General features: G+C 52.2%; 1 protein-coding gene across 1 annotated transcript in view; it reads left to right on the top strand.

Moving 5' to 3' along the window:
* Window positions 1-19748, top strand: part of LOC119955803 (synaptonemal complex central element protein 1-like) — a 55446-nt gene that overhangs the window by 11814 nt on the left and 23884 nt on the right. The window contains exons 6-8 of the mRNA XM_038782393.1: window positions 1463-1517; window positions 8441-8530; window positions 15968-16031. Coding sequence (XP_038638321.1) covers window positions 1463-1517; window positions 8441-8530; window positions 15968-16031 — 209 coding nt within the window. The remainder of the gene's footprint in view (window positions 1-1462; window positions 1518-8440; window positions 8531-15967; window positions 16032-19748) is intronic.

The following is a 19748-nucleotide window of genomic DNA, read 5'->3' as shown; positions in this document are numbered from 1 at the left end:
TCCTGTACTACAGGTATGGGGGTAGAACCCTGCCTTCTGGCTCCGCCCAGTAGGCGGAGTATAAATGTGTGTGCTCACCGAGCTGTAGCCATTTCGGTAACAGCTGCGGGAGGCTACACATCTCAGAGTAATAAAGCCTCGATTACTCTCTACTCTCGTCTCGTCGTAATTGATAGTGCATCAGTCCTAAAGAGTTTTCAACCAGTAATGTGTATCCTGAAAGCTAGTTCCTGTTCGAAGAATGTCCCTGTCGACAAGTGTAACTAGTTCACGGAGCCAGTCAATTGTATATTCAAGTCCCAGCATGCATCAGTGCCGTATTGAGCAACACCTCTAACCTTCCAAATGAGATATTCAATAAAGGCCCCACCTGCCTGTGCAGACAGCTGAGAAAGATTTAAGGAGCAGCAGGAATTTGTTCTGCTCTAAGATGACCTTTCCTCATAGCAAGTGATCCAGGTTTTAATCTAGTCCACAGGCAGGGAAAGGTGTAGTGGGTGGGGTGGGGAGGGGGTGGGGGACCAACTCAATGGAAGGACTGTGAGGGCAGGGGATTAAATAAACAGCAGTGCACCGCAAGCCATGTTTAGTCAGAGGAGTCCCGCACCCTCAGCAGTAATCACGGTACATGAACGGGAATGATGTACAAGCAGACCACTGTCTCACCCGTGAGGAGTCTTTACCACCTTGGACAGTGGAAAGGGCGGGGGTGAAAAGGCAAGTGTTGCATTGAGCATGGGAAGGGAAAGGAGGGAGGGAACGGCCTTCTCAGGAATGTGGAAAGAGAAGAGGGAGGGGAAAATATACCTGACATTGCTTTGACAAAGAGTCATCCAGACTCGAAAGGTTAGCTTCCTTCTGTCACCACAGAGGCTGTCATAGCTGCTGAGATTGTCCAGCATTTTCTGTTTCTGCCAGCATCTGCATGGATTTGACATTGTCCTGGCCAATATTTCCCCCTCGGTCACCAGGACCAGTTTACCTGAGCGCTGCTTCATTTGTGATTCAGGAATCTTGCTCTGTGAGGATTGGCTGCCAACTGAGCAACGGTGATTACATCTCAGAAAATATTAAATACGTGCATGGGACTTTTCGAAGGGGGAAATCTAAATACAAACACTTCCTTTCTGAGAGGCGCTGCTAGTTTCAGTAATTCATGCTGTGTGTTCTGGTATGAAGAATGCTACCACACAGGTTTGTGTTTGCCAAAGGCCCCTCAGACAAATCTCCACCTCCAGCAAATTCCCAGAAGGGAAAAAGCAGTTGGGACCCTTATTCCCCGTTTTACTCACCATTTTTTCCTTCTGAAAAGGAGGTGTTCTGCCAGTTTGGTCTATGGTGGTTAACAGCGGGAGCTCAGAGAGGGCAGTGGATGCTGGGGAGAGGGGACAGGGAGGTTGGGAATATGTCAGTACTTTAAGCTGTTGTTTTCAGCCCCCTTTCCAACAATCTTCCATTCCAGCACACCTGAAACGGCTGCGTTTTCAGTATGACCAGAACCAAGCTCAGACGGAAAGGTAAGGAAAAAAACGGAATTGAAACTGCACCACACGAGCGGCACGGTGGCGCAGTGGTTAGCACTGCTGCCTCACGGCGCCAAGGACCCGGATTCGATCCCGGCTCCGGTTCACTGTCCGTGTGGAGTTTACTCATTCTCCCCGTGTCTGCGTGGGTCTCACCCCCACAACCCAAAGATGTGCAGGGTAGGTGGATTGGTCACCCTGAATTGCCGCTTAATTGGGGGGGGAAATTGGATACTCTAAACTTATAAAGAAAAAAAAGGCTCTGTACCATACTGCCCGAATCTTCATTCAGTAAAATGAGCTGGCAGCCCAGTTGGTCAAAATAAATCATTCTGGACTTTACCTTTTGTGGTGGTATGAATGTGAGCACTGCCATTGGTGCAGAACATGGGTTTCCCATTGGCTCTGGCTGGTCATGTGACTCGTCCGAGTGGCTGGGACTAGTCATGTGACTGCTCATCAATTGGTCGAGAGGCAAGTAGACCCCGCCTCCAAGGCGGGGTAGAAGTACCCAGAGTTCCCGGCAGTCGGCCTTACTCTGTAGTCGACCACCTGGCTAACAACTAGCTGATTAAAGCCACAGTTCGGATCCTAATCGTGTCTAGAGTCCAATTGATGGTACATCAATTTAATCAGCTAGAATTTTGGAATGGAGCTTCGCATCAAGCCTGACTGCCTCCGTACCAGCCCGCATGCTGCAAATGCGTCTGCAATCTTTAAACACTGGCAGGCATGTTTTAATAGCTACCTGACGACTGCAGCCGGCAAGCCCACCAAGGAGCAGAAACTCCACATCCTCCACTCGTGCGTGGACACAGCGATATACTCAATGATTGAGGACAAAAGCGATTATGATGCGGCCATGGAGATTCTCAAAGGACACTTTCTCCGGCCGGTCAACGAAGTTTACGTACGGCATCTCCTGACTAGACAACAGTTCCCTGGTGAGTCACTCGACGAGTTTTACCAAGCCCTCGCAGCTCTAGGGAGAACGTGCGCGTGTCTCCAAGTTTCGGCGACTGAGCACATGCAACATTTAATCAGAGACGCTTACGTTGCTGGCATGCAGCCCCCTTCTATCCGCCAACGATTGCTGGAGAAGAACACCCTCAGCCTAGCTACGGCACGGACTCGTGCAACCTCCCTGGAGGTTGCTGACCTGAACGCCCGCGCATACGCCAATGGCCGCGCAGCAACCCCCTGGACTTCATGGCACGCGCCCGTCCTCCGTGGACCCTGACCCCCCCCCCCCCCCCCCCAAAGCCTGCGCTGCGGGTCGCACCGACAAACTAGCGGGGCCCCGTTGCTATTTTTGTGGTCTCTCCAAGCATCCGCGCTGCCCGGCACGCTCCGCTCTGTGCAAGAGCTGCGGGAAGAAGGGCCACTACGCGGTGGTCTGCCAGACCAAGTCGGTCGCTGCTGTCTGCGCAGCGACCGCGGATCGCCCCCTAGGGCCCAGCGCCGCGCACCAACGTCTCCGGCCCGCCTCCCGGCCCCCGCAACGGCCTCAAGGTCCTCCCGACCCTCACTCCCAGCTGCCCCGACTGGCCAGCAGATGCCACTGACACTGCCCCCAGCCGCCACGAGGTTCCCACGGGCGCCGCCATCTTGGGCCCCGGACTCCACGTGCGGGTCCTGGGCGCTGCCATCTTGGGACCCCGACTCCACATGCGGGTCCTGGGCGCCGCCATCTTGGACCAACACGGAAGGCCCTGCAAGCGATTACTCTGCCACTGAGGATGATCTGGAACTCTCACCACGACTTGCTTCCAGCACACTCGACCAGTCGCGACCACGCACGCTCGCCAAGTCTACGACAACGGTCCAGCTCAACGGACACAAAACGAGATGCCTGCTGGACTCCGGGAGCACGGAAAGTTTTGTCCACCCCGACACGGTAAGACGCTGCCCGCTCCCCATCCATCCAGTTAAGCATAAGATTGAATTGGCCTCGGGTTCGCACTCCGTCCAAATCACCGGGTGCTGCATAGCGGACCTCACGGTCCAGGGGAGAGTCTTCAAAAACTTCAAACTCCTCATCCTCCCCCGTCTATGCGCTCCGGCATTCTTGGGCCTGGATTTCCAGTGCAACCTGCAGAGCTTGACCTTTCAATTCGGCGGCCCTATTCCCCCTCTTACTGTTTGCAGCCTCGCGTCCCTCAAAGTGGACCCCCCTTCCTTGTTTGCTAATCTCACCCCAGATTGTAAACCTGTCGCCACTCGGAGCAGACGATACAGTGCCCAGGACCGGACCTTCATCGGGTCCGAGGTCCAGAGGCTCCTTAAGGAAGGAGTTATCGAGGCCAGCAACAGTCCCTGGCGAGCCCAAGTGCTGGTAGTTCGGACTGGGGAGAAAAACCGGATGGTCATCGATTACAGTCAGACCATCAACAGGTTTACGCAGCTGGACGCGTATCCTCTCCCCCGTATTTCCGACCTGGTTAACAGGATCGCGAAATACAAAGTCTTCTCCACGGTGGACCTTAAGTCCGCCTACCACCAGCTCCCCATCCGCGCGAGTGACCGCAAATACACCGCGTTCGAGGCTGACGGGCGCCTCTACCACTTCCTCAGGGTTCCATTCGGTGTCACAAATGGAGTCTCGGTCTTCCAACGGGAGATGGACCGAACGGTCGACAAGCACAGTTTACGGGCCACCTTCCCGTATCTCGATAACGTCACCATCTGCGGCCACGACCAGCAGGACCACGACATCAACCTCCAAAAATTCCTCCGAACTGCAAAACTCCTTAATTTAACTTACAATAAGGATAAGTGCGTGTTTAGCACCGACCATCTAGCCATCCTTGGCTACGTAGTGCGTAACGGAGTGATAGGCCCCAAACACATGCGCCCCCTGATGGAACTCCCTCTCCCCAACTCCCTCAAATCCCTCAAACGCTGCCTGAGCTTCTTCTCATATTACGCCCAGTGGGTCCCCAACTACGCCGACAAAGCCCGCCCCCCTCATCCAGTCCACCTCCTTTCCCCTATCGATAGAGGCCCGCCAGGCCTTTAGCCACATCAAAGCGGATATCGCAAAGGCCACGATGCATGCTATCGACGAGTCCCTCCCATTCCAGGTCGAGAGCGACGCATCTGACGTAGCTCTGCGGCCACCCTGAACCAAGCAGGCAGACCCGTGGCCTTCTTTTCACGAACCCGCCACGCTTCCGAAATCCGCCATTCCTCGGTGGAAAAGGAGGCACAGGCCATAATCGAAGCTGTGCAATATTGGAGGCACTATCTGGCCGGCAGGTGATTTACCCTCCTCACAGACCAATGGTCAGTAGCTTTCATGGTCGACAATGCACAGAGGGGCAAGATCAAGAACGACAAGATCGTGCGGTGGCGGATCAAGTTGTCCACGTACAACTACGATATCTTGTATCGTCCTGGGAAGCTCAACGAGCCTTCCGATGCCCTATCCCGCGGTACCTGCGCCAGCACGCAGATTGACCGCCTCCGCTCCCTCCACACGGACCTCTGCCATCCAGTGGTCACCCGTTTCTACCATTTTATTAAGACCCACAACCTGCCCTACTCCGTTGAGGAAGTCAGGACCGTCACCAGGGACTGCCACGTCTGCGCCGAGTGCAAACCGCACTTCTACCGCCCGAACGAGCGCATCTGATCAAGGCATCCGCCCCTTTGAACGTCTCAGTATAGACTTCAAGGGTCCCCTCCCCTCCAACAACCGTAACACATATTTCTTGAGTGTTATTGACGAATACTCCCGCTTCCCTTTCGCCATCCCCTGCCCCGACATGACCACAACAACCGTCATAAAGGCCCTCCTATCCTACTCCGCGTACATCCACAGCGACCGGGCGTCCTCCTTTATGAGTGACGAACTGCGTCAGTTCCTGCTCAGCAGGGGCATAGCATCTAGCAGGACGACCAGTTATAACCCCCGGGGTAACGGTCAGGTCGAGTGGGAGAATGGCACCGTTTGGAAGACCATCCTGCTGGCCCTACGGTCCAGAGATCTCCCTATTCCCCGTTGGCAAGAGGTCATCCCCGACGTCCTACATTCAATCCGGTCTCTCCTCTGTACTACCACTAATCAAAAACCTCATGAACGTCTTCTTGTTTTCCCCAGGAAGTCGTCCTCAGGATCCCCTCTCCCGACCTGGCTGGCCACCCCCAGGCCCATCTTGCTCCGGAAACATGTGCGGGTGCACAAGTCCGACCCGTTGGTTGAGTGAGTCCAGTTACTCCACGCCAACCCGCAGTATGCGTACGTGGAGTATCCCGACGGTCGGCAGGATACGGTCTCTCTTCGGGACCTGGCACCCGCCGGAGTGCGGCCTTCTCCCCCTACATCAACACCCCCCCCCCAACCCCAATTGCCCCCTACGACCCAGCGCACATGCCCCCTCTCCCCCGATTACAGCGTCTCCATCACCGGCCCGGGGTACGGAGACACATCTACGTCCGATGCTCCCGGAGGCAAGGACGACCATTGGCCCGACGTCACCGGCTCCACTGCGATGGTCCTCTAGAACACCACGGGCACCCGACAGGCTGATCGTGTCCATCTGATGCGGCCATGGGACATTTTGGACTTTGTTGTTATTCTGTTGCACCTTAAGTAGTAGTAGTATTGTTTTTTTTGCCACAAGCCAGTGGGCAGCCCACCTTCCTCGATTTTCGCTGCTCATACCACCAGTCCTCGGACCCCCCCTCTCGCTCTCTTCCACTTCCCCCCCCCGCCTTCTTTCTCCACAAGGGGTGAATGTGGTGGTATGAATGTGAGCACTGCCATTGGTGCAGAGCATGGGTTTCCCATTGGCTCTGGCTGGTCATGTGCCTCTCGTCCGATTGGCTGGGACTAGTCATGTGACTGCTCACCAATTGGTCGAGAGACAAGTAGACTCCGCCTCCGAGGCGGGGTATAAGTACCCAGAGTTCCTGGCGGTCGGCCTTACTCTGTAGTCGACTACCGGGCTAACAACTAGCTGATTAAAGCCACAGTTCGGATCCTAATCGTGTCTTGAGTCCAATTGATGGTACATCACCTTTTGGAATTAATCCAAGTATCTGCTTTGATTTGCTGAGGACATGTGTGTTTCTGTCTTCCAGCTCCACACAGGGATCCCAGTTCCTGCTTCCCCAGTGATCATGGCCGTAGTTCCTTATTTCTGTTCTGCTCTGTGACCCCCATCAATGGTCGATAGGGAGGATCGACAGTCTGGCTGATGGTATCCTTGCCAGACTGGTACACTCACCTGCTCGTGGGTTTCAGCTTCCCTAAAGATGGCTGTTCAAACGGGCGGCACGGTGGCGTTGTGGTTAGCACTGCTGCCTCACGACGCCAGGATCCAGGTTCGATCCCTGCTCCAGGTCACTGTCCGTGTCCTGAATGTGGAGTTTCCACATTCTCCCCGTGTCTGCGTGGGTCTCACCCCACAACCCAAAGATGTGCAGGGTAGGTAGATTGGCCACACTAAATTGCCCCTTGGAAAGAAAAGGAATTGGGCACTTTAAATTAAAAAAAGGTGGCTGTTCAAGCCATTGTGATGCCTCAACCGCCACCCCTCCCTCCGCTTGGCATCAGCGTCCTGTCATGTCTGTGCTGCAGACTCTCTGCAAGAGCAACTCCGAGTATGTCCCTCTATTCCTATTCCCTGTGGCCCTGCAAACCCAACTCCCTTCTCAAAGCCACGATTGAATCAGGATCCTCTCAGGCGTTGCATTCTAGATCCTAACCACTCACTGCCTAAAAATTATTTCTCTTCATGCTGCCTTTGACTCTTAGGTACATGTGTAGGAAGTAGGAGCATTTGGCTCCTCCAGCCTGCTCCGCCATTGATAAGGTCACAGCTAATCTACAGGTGGCCTCTCCTCCAATTGGTTGATATCAGTGCCCTCCTCACAATGTCAAGAGTAATAAAATCACAGATTCATATGTGTCCTATTGATGTTTACGAGGATCAGACACATTCAGAATCTTGACCAATGAGCTGAACTCAATGTCCTACATAGGGCGAGGCTTAGTCTCATCCAATTTAAGGTGCTGCACCGGGCCCATATGTCTGTGACTCGGATGAGTAGGTTCTTTGGGGGTGAGGACAGGTGCACCAGGTGCTCGGGGAGTCCAGCGAACCATGCCCATATGTTCTGGGCATGCCCAGCACTGGAAGAATTCTGGAAGGGGGTGGCAGGGGACGGTGTCGAGGCTGGTTGGATCCAGGGTCAAACCAGGGTGGGGACTCGCGATTTTTGGAGTTGCGGCGGAGCCGGGAGTGCAGGAGGCGAAAGAGGCCGGTGTCCTGGCCTTTGCATCCCTAGTAGCCCGGCGGAGGATCTTGATGCAGTGGAAAGATGCGGGGGGGGGGGGGGGGGGGGGGGGGGATGGAGGGTGTTCTTTACTGTTTCTATTTTTTTTTCCTATGGTTATTTAACTTAATATTGTGTTAACTTAAATTGTTGTTAATATGTTTTGTTGTTCATTAAGGATGGGCGAATGTTTATGACTGTTATCATTATTGTTATTGTTGGTACTTTATTTCGGTTCATTGTTGTTATATAAATACAAAATTTTTCAATAAAGATTTTTTTTTTTAAATGTCCTACATAGGGCCCCAGTACTAATACACAGTTGAATGACTTCAGTAATACAATCCCAGTACTTACTCATGGCCGGCAGTTCCTGCCTATCTGGAACCTTCCTGGTGATGGCCTTTCACCAGTTATTTGGCTGGCCCGTTCTCATCCAGCAGCTCCAATTGCCTAATAAAGGAAGGGGCATGGAATGCACCTGACAGATTGCTCCTGGAAAAAAGTGACCTAATATCCAGTGTGTTACTCATCACTGTAGAAGACGCAGCTACTGCCAGCCAATCCTGGTTGCACTGTGCTGAAATCCTCCCTTGGCCTCAAAATGTTCACAGTACTTTGTGTGATTTGTTTAGACAGCTGAAAGCCAGCCGAGAGAGCAAGCAAAGAATAGAAGCAATAACTTCTCAGATAGAGGAAGAGAAACTGAAGAGAAGGAAAGAAAGGTAACGAGGATCAGTGTTGCAGACAGTACCGGTCCACCAAACATTACATCTTTTTCAAATGTTCTTTCACGGGATGGCTAGCCCAGCATTTGTTGCCCATCCCTAATTGCCCCTTGAACTGAGTGTCTTGTTACAACCATTTCAGAGGGGCAGTTAAGAGTCAACTACATGGCTGTGCGGGGGGTCTGGAGTCACATGTCGGGGTAAGGAGGGCAGATTTCCCTCCCTGAAGGGACATTAGTGAACCAGATGGGTTTTTATGACAATTGATGATGGTTTATTGGCTGCTGTTACTGAGGCTAGCTTTCAATTCCAAGTTTTATTAATTGAATTTAAATTCCACCATTGTTGTGGTGGGATTTGAATCAGGCCCCAGAGTATTAGCCTGGGCCTCTGGATTGCTAGTCCGGTGACATTACCGTTACACACTATGCCATCAAGGGCAGCACGGTGGCACAGTGGTTAGCATTGCTGCCTACGGCACTGAGGACCCGGGTTCGAATCCCGGCCCTGGGTCACTGTCCGTGTGGAGTTTGCACATTCGCCCCGTGCCTGCGTGGGTTTCACCGCCATAACCCAAAGATGTGCAGGGTAGGTGGATTGGCCACGCTAAATTGCCCCTTAATTGGAAAAAAATAATTAGCTACTCTAAATTTAAAAAAAAAGACATTACACACTATGCCATTATCTCCCTCTATCGAATGCATCATATTTACTGGGGAGATTAATGCCAAATATAATGTTTATTCCTCCATTGCCTGGACAGTTTCACGGAATTCTCAGACTTACCCCCAAATGGGCTTTCACAGGAGAGAACGTGGTTTTGGGTGAGATGCCGAGTGTATCAGGGTTTCACAATTGTGCAGAACAGACTGAGGCATGGGGCGGCACGGGAACGGTGGTTAGCACTGCTGCCTCACAGCTCTGAGGACCCGGGTCACTGTCTGTGTGGAGTTTTCGCATTCTCCCCGTGTCTGCGTGGGTCTCATCCCCACAACCCAAAGATATGGGCAGCACGGTGGCACAGTGGTGAGCACTGTGGCTTCACAGCGCCAGGGCCCCAGGTTCGATTCCCCGCTGGGTCACTGTCTGTGTGGAGTCTGCATGTTCTCCCCGTGTCTGTGTGCGTTTCCTCCGGGTGCTCCGGTTTCCTCCCACATTTCCCGAAAGACGTGCTGTTAGGTAATTTGGACATTCTGAATTCTCCCTCTGTGTACCCGAACAGGCGCCGGAATGTGGCGACTAGGGGCTTTTCACAGTAACTTCATTGCAGTGTTAATGTAAGCCTGCTTGTGACAATAAAGATTATTATTATTTGCCAGTGGATTGGCCACGCTAAATTGCGCATTAAATGGAAAAAAAAAAGAATTGGGTAAATAAGAACAGACTGAGGCTCTTTGTGGAGCTGTCATAGTTTATTTGTTTACACTGATTTACCCAATCTACCGTATTGACAATGATAGTCCATGTTTCACATTGTACATATGAAACAGGAGCATAAGTAGGTCATTCAGCCCCTTGAACCCGCTCCGCTATTCACTAAGATTGTGACTGATCTGGTTGTGTTTCAAGTTCCACATTCCCATCTACCCCCATCACACTACCCTCAGAAACTATGGGCGCAATTCTCCGACCCCCACGCCGGGTGGGAGAATCGCGGGAGTGCCGGGCGATTCCCGCCATGCCGCCCTGGCACCCGCACGCGATTCTCCCACCCCCCCCCCCCCCAAAACGGCCTGCCGAGTTTTACAACAGGCCGCTCGGAGAATCGCGCCTCGCCGTTTCTAATGGTCGAGCGGCGATTCTCCGACCCGGATGGGCCGAGCGGCCTTCCCAATCCGATCGGTTCACGCTGGTGCCAACCACACCTGGTCGCTGCCGGCGTGAACAGCGCACGAACGCTGCGTGTGTGGCCTGTGGTGGGGGGGAGGGAGGATCGAGCACCAGGGGGGTGCTCAGTAGGGGTCTGGCCCGTGATCGGTGCCCACCGATCGGCGGGCCGGCGTCTCTAAAAGACGCACCCTTTTTCCTCCACCGCCCCACAAGATCAATCCTCCATGTCTTGCAGGGCGCCCGCGGGGAGGACGGCAACCGCGCATGCGCGAGTTAGCGCCGGCCAACCTGCGCATGCGCGGGTCACGTCATTTAAGTGCCGCCGGCCACGTCATTTATGCGGCGCCGCTTTGACGCGGCGCCAAGGCCTGGCGCACAAAATTGATGCTGCGCCGCTCCTAGCCCCCTGGGGGTGGGAGAATAGGGGGCAAGGAGCGGCCACGCGCTCAACCCTGACTACCCGCACAAACATTGCCCGGCCGAGTATAAGGCCTCCCCCTGACTCCACAGCCGCCCACCCTGATGCTGTGAAGCCACAGTGCTATCCACTTGTGCTACCGTGCTGCCCTATGTGGAGAGCTTAGACATGCTGGGCTTGTTTCCACTGAGAGAGGGGGGGTGACTCGATTGACGTCTATAAGATCCTTAATGGTTTGACAAGGTGGATGTGGAAAGGATGTTTCCTCTTGTGGGCGAGCCCACAATTTCACCTTTTTTATACTCCATCTGACAGATTTGTCCATCACTCAACCTATCTATAACCTAGGGCAGCATGGTGGTGCAGTGGTTAGCGTCAAGGCGCCGAGGTTCCAGGTTCGATCCCAGCTCTGGGTCACTGTCCGTGTGGAGTTTGCACATTCTCCCCATGTCTGTGGGTCTCACCTCCACACGTGCCCGGCATGTACACTGATGCCATGCGCCCTACACATCCATGCTTTGGCCGCAAAATCATGCAGGCGAGATTCCTCCATTTTGTAGCTGCCAGCAAGCAAGCAACACGACTATGTGAAGAACTGAAGATGGATTATTTCAGCAATAAGGAAGAGAGGACCAGAGACACAAACAGGCCAGGATCTCGCAACTGAATCAGCTGGAGAGAGCTTCTAAGGAGAGTCCACAGCAGGACAGAGCAGTGCTGGTGTGAGCTGTGTCCAGAGGTCCAGGGAAATCGGGAACAAAGCAATAGAAAGGGGATTTCTTGAGCTCTGGCTTTATTGTGCCAATGCAAATCAGGATGCAAAACCCATGTGTGTTACATGCAGGGAAGTACTAAAAAATCACAGTTTAAAACCCTCAAATCTTCAAAGGCACTTGAAGACGAAACATGGTGAGTTCGAGGTCAAATCTCTTAATCCTTTTCTTTTTTTTTAAATTTAGAGTACCCAATTATTTTTTCCAATTAAGGGGCAATTTAGCGTGGCCAATCCACCTACTCTGCACATTTTTGGGTTGTGGGGGCGAATCCCACGCAGACACGGGGAGAATATGCAAACTCCACACGGACAGTGACCCAGAGCCGGGATCGAACCTGGGACCTCAGCGTCGTGAGGCGGTTGTGCTAACCACTAGGCCACCGTGCTGCCCCTCTTAATCCTTTTCAAAGGATGAAGCGAGAACTTAAATCATCAACTGAAGTCCTCAGCAAAAATGTAACATTGAATGACGAAGCTAGTGAGATCGTGAAGACCAACAAGTGAGATAGTGACGATCAATCAGGCTCACCCGTCGCATTAAATGTATTTTATTTCAAACATATCAAAATAGGTTACAGCAAATATACACCCCGGGAAACATACTTCCCAGCAATCAACTATACAGTCCACCTTCTCCTCCACTATCCTGGCTAAGACCGCGAACACTCCCGCCCAGAATCTTCCCAATTTTTCACAACCCCAAAACATGTGCACGTGATTCGCTGACCACCCCGCCCACACCTCTCACACTCATCTGCTACCCCCTGAAAGAACCCACTCATTCTCGCCCGAGTCATATGCACCCTGTGCACCACCTTAAACTGTATCAGGCTCATCCTTACACAAGAGGAGGTTCCGTTTACCCTTCGCAGTGCCTCACTCCATACTCCCCAATTGATCTCCCCTCCCAACTCCCCTTCCCATTTCTCCTTGATCTTTACCACCCGCTCGCCTCCCTGCTCCCCCAGCCACTTGTATATATCCCCACTTCTTCCCTCCCCTTCCACATCCGGAAGCAGCAGTCGCTCCAGCAGGGTGTATCCCGGCAACCTAGGGAACCCCCTCCAGACCTTTCGCACAAAGTTCCTAACCTGCAGATACCTGAACTCACACCCCTTCGGCAGCTCTACCCTCTCCCTTAGCTCCTCCAGACTGGCGAACCCTTCCTCCAAATACAAATCCCTCACCTTGACCAGCCCCACTTCCCTCCACCTCCTGTATACACTATCCATCCCCCCCGGCTCAAACGCATGATTCTCGCACAGCAGCGTTAACACCGACATCCCTTCCATCGTAAAATGCCTCCTCAACTGATTATCTTCACCATGGACTGCACCACAGGGCTCCCTGAATACCTACTCAGAGCCATTGGCAACGCTGCAGTCACCATAGCCCTGAAACTAGACCTCTTACAAGATTCTTCCTCCATCCTAACCCACTCTGCTCCTTCCCACCACCGCTTCACATTGTCCACATTCGCCGTCCAGTAATAATGAAGCAAGTTCGGCAACGCCAATTCCGCCTGCTGCCTCTGCCTCTGTAGCAGGGTCCTCACAACCTTCACCTGCCACATTAAAGATAAGCAATAATGATGTGTCGTGAAGGTCGACATGGGTCGCTAATGTCAGCCAGCATGGGTCATGAACATCGGCCGGCATGGGTCCTGAAGTTCCAGCAGTTGGTAAAACTGGGGCCCGGGAAAAAATGTTTCAAAAACACTGCCCTACTGCTTGAGCCTTTATTTTGCACAATAACCTTTGACGTGGTATCTTATCAAATGCCTTCCAGAGATCTAAGTACAGTACATATACAGGCTTCACTTTATCCGCAGCACATGTTACTCCATCAAAGAACTCTAATTGGTTAAACATGATTTCCCTTTCACAAACCATGCTGACACTGCACAATTACCTCAAACTTGTCTAAGTGCCCAGCCACAACCTCCTGAATGATCCCTCCTTACACCTTCGCCATGACAGACGTCAATCTAACTGGCTGGTAGTTTCCTGTTTTCTGCCTCCCTCTCTTCCTGAATAGAGAGGTTATGTTTGCTACTTTCCAGTCTAATGGATTCTTTCAAGAATCGAGCGAATTTTGGAAAATTAACACCAACGCATCTACCTCGTTGGCCACCTCTTTTGAGACTCTAGGATGAGGTCCATCAGGTCCCGGAGGCATGTAAGCCTGCAGCTCCAGCAGTTTACCCAGTACCACTTCCCTAGTGATTGATTAGATCCTTTGTGAAAGAAATCTGATAATCCCGTCAAAATCAACCCAGGATGAAAGGCCCTTCTAAACCCTAAATATACTCCCACAATTGCCAGAACATACCCAATCCCTCCAAGGAATCCTTCCGCAGCACGGTAGCATAGTGGTTATCACAATTGCTCCACAGCTCCAGGGTCCCAGGTTCGATTCCCGGCTTGGGTCACTGTCTGTGCGGAGTCTGCACGTTCTCCCCGTGTCTGCGTGGGTTTCCTCCGGGTGCTCCGGTTTCCTCCCACAGTCAAAAGACTTGCAGGTTAGGTGGATTAGCCGTGATAAATTGCCCTTAGTGTTGGGTGGGGGTTACTGAGTTATGGGGTGGAGGTGTTGACCTTGGGTCCAAGAGCCGGTGCAGACTCGATGGGCCGAATGGCCTCCTTCTGCACTATAACTTCTATGAAAGTCGATGAAACTCCCCAGTCTTCTGTACTCCCAATTCTCTGTAATATTTTCTTTATTCCCTTATGTGGGTGTCGCTGGCAAAACCAGCATTTATTGTCCATTTCCAATTGCCCTTGAACTGAACATTTCTGAGGATGGTTAAAATCAACCACTTTGCTGTGGATCTGGAGTCACATGTAGGCCAGGCCAGGGTAAGGACAGCAGATTTCCCTCCCTAAAGGACGTCAGTGAACCAGATGGGGTTTTATGACAATCGATAATTGTTCAATGGTCACCATTACTGAGACTATCTTTAAATTCCACTGTGGTGGGTTTGAATTCCCCCCCCCCTTCCAAAGTATTAGCCTGGGCCTCGGGTTGAGTGACATTATCATTGTACCACAATCTCCCCACATCCAGTATCTTAAATTCTAGGGCTTCCATTTTTCGTCCATTGGACTCGCGCACGCAGAGGGCACAAAACACGCTTCTGACCGTAGTTGGCCCCAACGATTTCACGCTGGCTGGCGAATTAACACGACATGTGCGCTGAGAAATGCTCGGGCAGGGAGGGCAGGAAGGGCTCTGCGAAAGGCGAGGGGCGGCCTGGCGCTTCTAATGTTCTTCCTCGGGAGGAACAGCCGGCTGCGGAGCTGCAGACCTGTAAAAAACAAATAGCAACCAAAAAAAACCATGCAACGATTGTCCACTGGGCCGCCCGGCAACCGCAAAATCAGGCCACATAAAATGGCATTCACTCAGCCCCTGAATGGGCTAAATTTCTGGCTCAATTGTCACCGTGAGGCAGCAGTGCTTAGCTTTGACAAAGAGTCATTGGACTCGAAGGGGCGCGATCCTCCGCAACCACGATAGGTGGGAGAATAGCGGGAGGTCCGCTCCCGCACCTCCCGCTATTCTCCCACCCCCCCAAAATGGCGTGTCCGGTTTTGCAACACGCCACTCGGAGAAACGCGGCTGAGGGGAAAGACGGCAACTGCGCATGCGCGGGTTTGAGCTGCCCAACCCGCGCATGCGTGGCTGACGTCATTAGGCGCCGCCGCGGCGTCATTCTTGGCGTGCCGGGCCTTGAAGCCAGGGACAAGGCCCGGCGGCCGGGTTTCCCGGTACGACCCTCATATTCCCCCCCCCGGGAAGGGGAGAATAGGGGGCCGGGAGAGGCTTCCGACGCCGTTGTGAATCTCTCCGGTTTTCACGATGGCATCGGGCCTTGTGGAGAATTCCGCCCGAGCTCTTTTCTCTCCCTACAGATGCTGCCAGACCTGCTGCAATTTTCCAGCATCTTCTCTTTCGTTAAAGATAAGAAAGATACACTGACATTGGAGGCAATCCAGAGAAGGTTCACTCGGTCGATTCCCGGGAGGGATTTTCTCATGAGGAGAGGCTGAGTAGGTCGGGGCCTGTGTTCATTGGCGTTTAGAAGAATGAGAGGCGGCCTTATTGAGACATTCGGATTCTCAGGGGGTTTGACAGGGTCGATGCTGAGAGGCTGTTTCCCCTTGTGGGAGAGTCTGGGACCAGAGGGCAGAATCTCAGAGTCAGGGGGCCGCCCATTTGAGACAGAGATGAGGAGGAATTTCTTCCCTCAGAGGGTGCCGTGAGGCAGCAGTGCTTAGCTCTGTGCTTTTTATTTATAAACTATTTAAACTGTGACGTTGTACTTTCATGTATCAAAAGTTTTGAAGAAATCCGCATTTGGATGAAATGGAAAATGCTGCAGTTTCTGCAATCTTTTTAACACTTTCAGGCAGGCCTTTGAGCAGCAGCTTGAAGAGTTGATAGGCAAGCACAAATGGATGGCTGAATTCTATGTAAGTAAAATGGTGGATGGAAGCTGAGTGGGTTGTGAGATTGCTGCCTGTGGGTCAATGCTGTGGCTCGGAGGTTATCACACCCCTCTCTGACTCAAATGATTGTGTGTTCCAGCCCCTCTAGGCCAGCATAATCAAAGGTCCCATGGGCATTATTGGATGAAGGGCAGAGCAATTCACCCTGATGTTCTGGACAATGTTTTATCGCTCGACCATTACTGAGCCGTTGTCATGTCGCTGTTTGTGGGAGCTTGCTGTGCACTGTTTGGCTGCTGCACTTCCTCCATTGCAACCGTTTCAAAACCACTTCATTGTCTCTGCGGTGCTTTGAGACGGCCCAAGGTGGTGAAAGGTGCTATAGAAAATGCAAAAATGTCATCCCTGCTTTACAGTTGGTGCATGACTATACTGGGTGGAATGTAAAAGCACAGAGTTCTCTTGCTAATTTTGTTAACATGTAAGAAAGCTAGATAGTGAACTAATGCCTACATAGCGCAGGACACCAGCAAGGCTGAAGAATATAAAACGAGGAGCTAGCACAAGTCCCAAAAGTTGTGCTGTTAGGTAATTTGGACATTCTGAATTCTCCCTCTGTGTTCCCGAACAGGCGCCGGAATGTGGTGACTAGGGGATTTTCACAGTAACTTAATTGCAGTGATAATGTAAACCCTACTTGTGACAATAAAGATTATTACTACTATTAAAGGAGAGGGTCTGACAAATACTTCAAATCTTTTGAGAGTTGAGATGTGGTGATAATATCCTAAAGCTGCTGAAATCTATTTATTTTGTGTTCGGCATGAATGGAGTAAGCCATTGGTTGTGCTACTATAGTGTCTGGGCTGTATGTTTCAGCATCAATATAATTTTACATCTTGGAAATAAATTCAACTGTTGGTTTTAGCCTGACAAGTACAGTCTGACAGGATACTTTATTGTTGGATAACAAGTTCAGCTAATTGTTCGTACCATTCTCGCTACCCCATTCACATCAGAAAGATCTTGGGCGGGATTCTCCGTCAGCTGACAGCAGAATCGGGACACGTGATTGGGCAAAGAATTGGTTCTGATGTCGAAATCGTGGCGGGCGCCAGTTTCACGCAAAATCACAATTCTCCGGTGCCTCGACAGGGGTGTCTGTGCGTTCCAGAAGGCACGGTAAACACCCTTGACATGTCATTGGTGGGCCTGACCCAGTATTCTCTGCGGCCTCCGCGATTCTCCGCATCCACTGAGGCAAATTCCTGGCGGGGTTCACTTGGGCTTTTGAAAATCAGGAAACCGAGGCAGCTCAATGGTGCAGTGGGTTAGCACAGCTGCCTCACGGCGCTGAGGTCCCAGGTTCGATCCCGGCTCTGGGTCACTGTCCGTTTGGAGCTTGCACATTCTCCCCGTGTCTGCGTGGGTTTCACTCCCCACGACCCAAAGATGTGCAGGGTAGGTGGATTGGCCACGCTAAATTGCCCCTTTATTGGAAAAAATGAATAGGGTACGGTAAAAAAAAATTTTAATTGGGAAACTGAGGCAGCTCAATGGCACAGCGGTTAACACTGCTGCCTCATGGTGCCCAGGACCCAGGTTCAATCCCAGCCCCGGGTCACTGTCCATGTGGAGTTTGCACATTCTCCCGTGTCTGCGTGGGTCTGCAGAGTGGCACTGCCCCCACCCCAGCCCACACCCTCCACCCACCACTCCAGCCCCCAACCAGACAGGGCCGCGGAGCGTACCGCTGGCAAGGGCAGTTCCAGCTGACAGTACCCCTGGCAGCTGGAATTGACCCCAGCGGAGCCAGGGGTGTGGAGAGGGGGCATGCAGGGGCAGAATCTGCAGTGCCAACCGGGGCCACCATGGAGCTTGTTGGACCTGGTTAGACACCAGGCTAACATGTTGGCCTTTCACCCCCTGCACACAATGAATATTGGAATTCTTTTAGCAATTAATTTTTTTCCAATTAAAGAGCAATTTCGTGCGGCCAATCCACCTACCTTGCACATCTTTGCGTTGTGGGTTTGAAACCCACGCAAACACAGGAAGAATATGCAAACTCCACACGGATAATGACCCAGAGCTGAGATCGATCTTGGGACCTTGAGGCCGTAGTGCTAACCACTGCGCCACCGTGCCGCCCCTGTGGATTATGGAATTCAACCAGAAATGATGCCCTTCTTCCTAGTTGCCACAGCTCTAGGGGATGTACTCAGGCTATATCAACTGGAGCTGCTCGAGGAGGAGGAAGTTGCAGCAGTGGAGCGTGCAGCAGCAGAGTGGGCAGTATCAGAACAGGAGGTAGCCACTGAGGACAGAGAGCCAGCCACCCAGCAGGCCGAGGAGGAGGAGGTGCAAAGGAAGTGCCACATGAGGCCTCGCATGTACCGGCAGAGCCTGTCATTCGAGGATCAGGCATGCCGTCGTAGACTCCATCTGAGCAGAGGGGCAGTGCAACATATATGCCAGCTCATGGCACACCTGGCACACCTGGTGAATGGGGAAGGATACCTGCTCCCGGTGCCCGTCAAGGTGATGGTCCCCCTGAACCTTTACGCCACGGGATTCTTCCAGGTGCCCAGTGCGGACCTGTCCGGGATCTCATGGAGGCCCTATATGCCCAATCGGCACAATACATCCCTTTCTGTGTGGACCAAGCCCACCAGGATGCCCAGGCAGCGTGTTAGCCAACATTCCAGGTCCAGGGGGGTGATCGATGGATACATGTCGCCTGCAGATGACAGACCGCTCTATACAAACTGAAAGAGATTCCACTCGATAAACGTGCAGATGGTGTGTGACTATCAGATGCGCATCATGTACATCTGCGCCTTATACCCGGGCAGTGTGCATGACGCCTTCATCCTGGCACACGTGACGATTCCCGGCCTCTTCGAGGCACTTCCCCGGCTGGGGGTTGGCTCCTAGACGACAGGAGTTATCCGTCGTGACTGATGACACCTATCTGGAGGCCATTCGACGCGGAGACCTGTTACAACGACACCCATGCAGCAACCAGGGGCTTGATCAAGCGGTGCTTTGGCATCCTGAAGATATGGACCCGGCCATTCCCGAGGCGTTTATATCGTGGGAGCTGGGAGTTTTACTCGACACAGCTGCTAGCCCCTCACCGATTGCAGGATCGGTGAGGTTTTGGCGCCAATTTTGCCGTCATAAAACGCCACAGTTCCCACATTGGCGTCGGCACTTAGCCTACAAAATGGTGAATCCAGCCCAGTGTCTGTCTCGATGGTTTCTCTTAGGTGTGAAATTTTTGCTGGGAGATTAGCAATACATTTTCCAACAAAATTTATCATTCCTGACATTTTGAGTACTCCTTTTTTGTCATTGGGATGTGGCATATTCAAGATTGCCTTCATTTTTTTCTTGCTCTGGTTTAGCTCAGTGGGCTAGACTGCTGGTTTGTAATGCAGAACAAGGCCAGCAGCGTGGGTTCAATTCCCGTACCAGCTTACCCGAACAGGCGCCGGAATGTGGCGACCAGGGGCTTTTCACAGTAACTTCAGACTTGTGACAATGAAAGATTATTATTATTATTACCTTTTGCAGAAAGTTTATCTCCCAAGAATGTGATATTGCCAACCCCAAACTGGCATTTGGTTTTCTTCAACTTCAAACCATTCTTTTTGATGCTCTTCAGCACTTTAAGAAGCCTTCTGTCGTGTTCTTCTCGTGTTGAGCCCCAGACGATTATATCGTCAACATATACTC

The sequence above is a fragment of the Scyliorhinus canicula genome, chromosome 21, assembly GCF_902713615.1.
Source record: "Scyliorhinus canicula chromosome 21, sScyCan1.1, whole genome shotgun sequence".
Classification (NCBI taxonomy): Eukaryota; Metazoa; Chordata; class Chondrichthyes; order Carcharhiniformes; family Scyliorhinidae; genus Scyliorhinus; species Scyliorhinus canicula.
The sequence above is the reverse complement of the archived record's forward strand: the minus strand, read 5'-3'. Positions and strand labels throughout refer to the sequence as shown.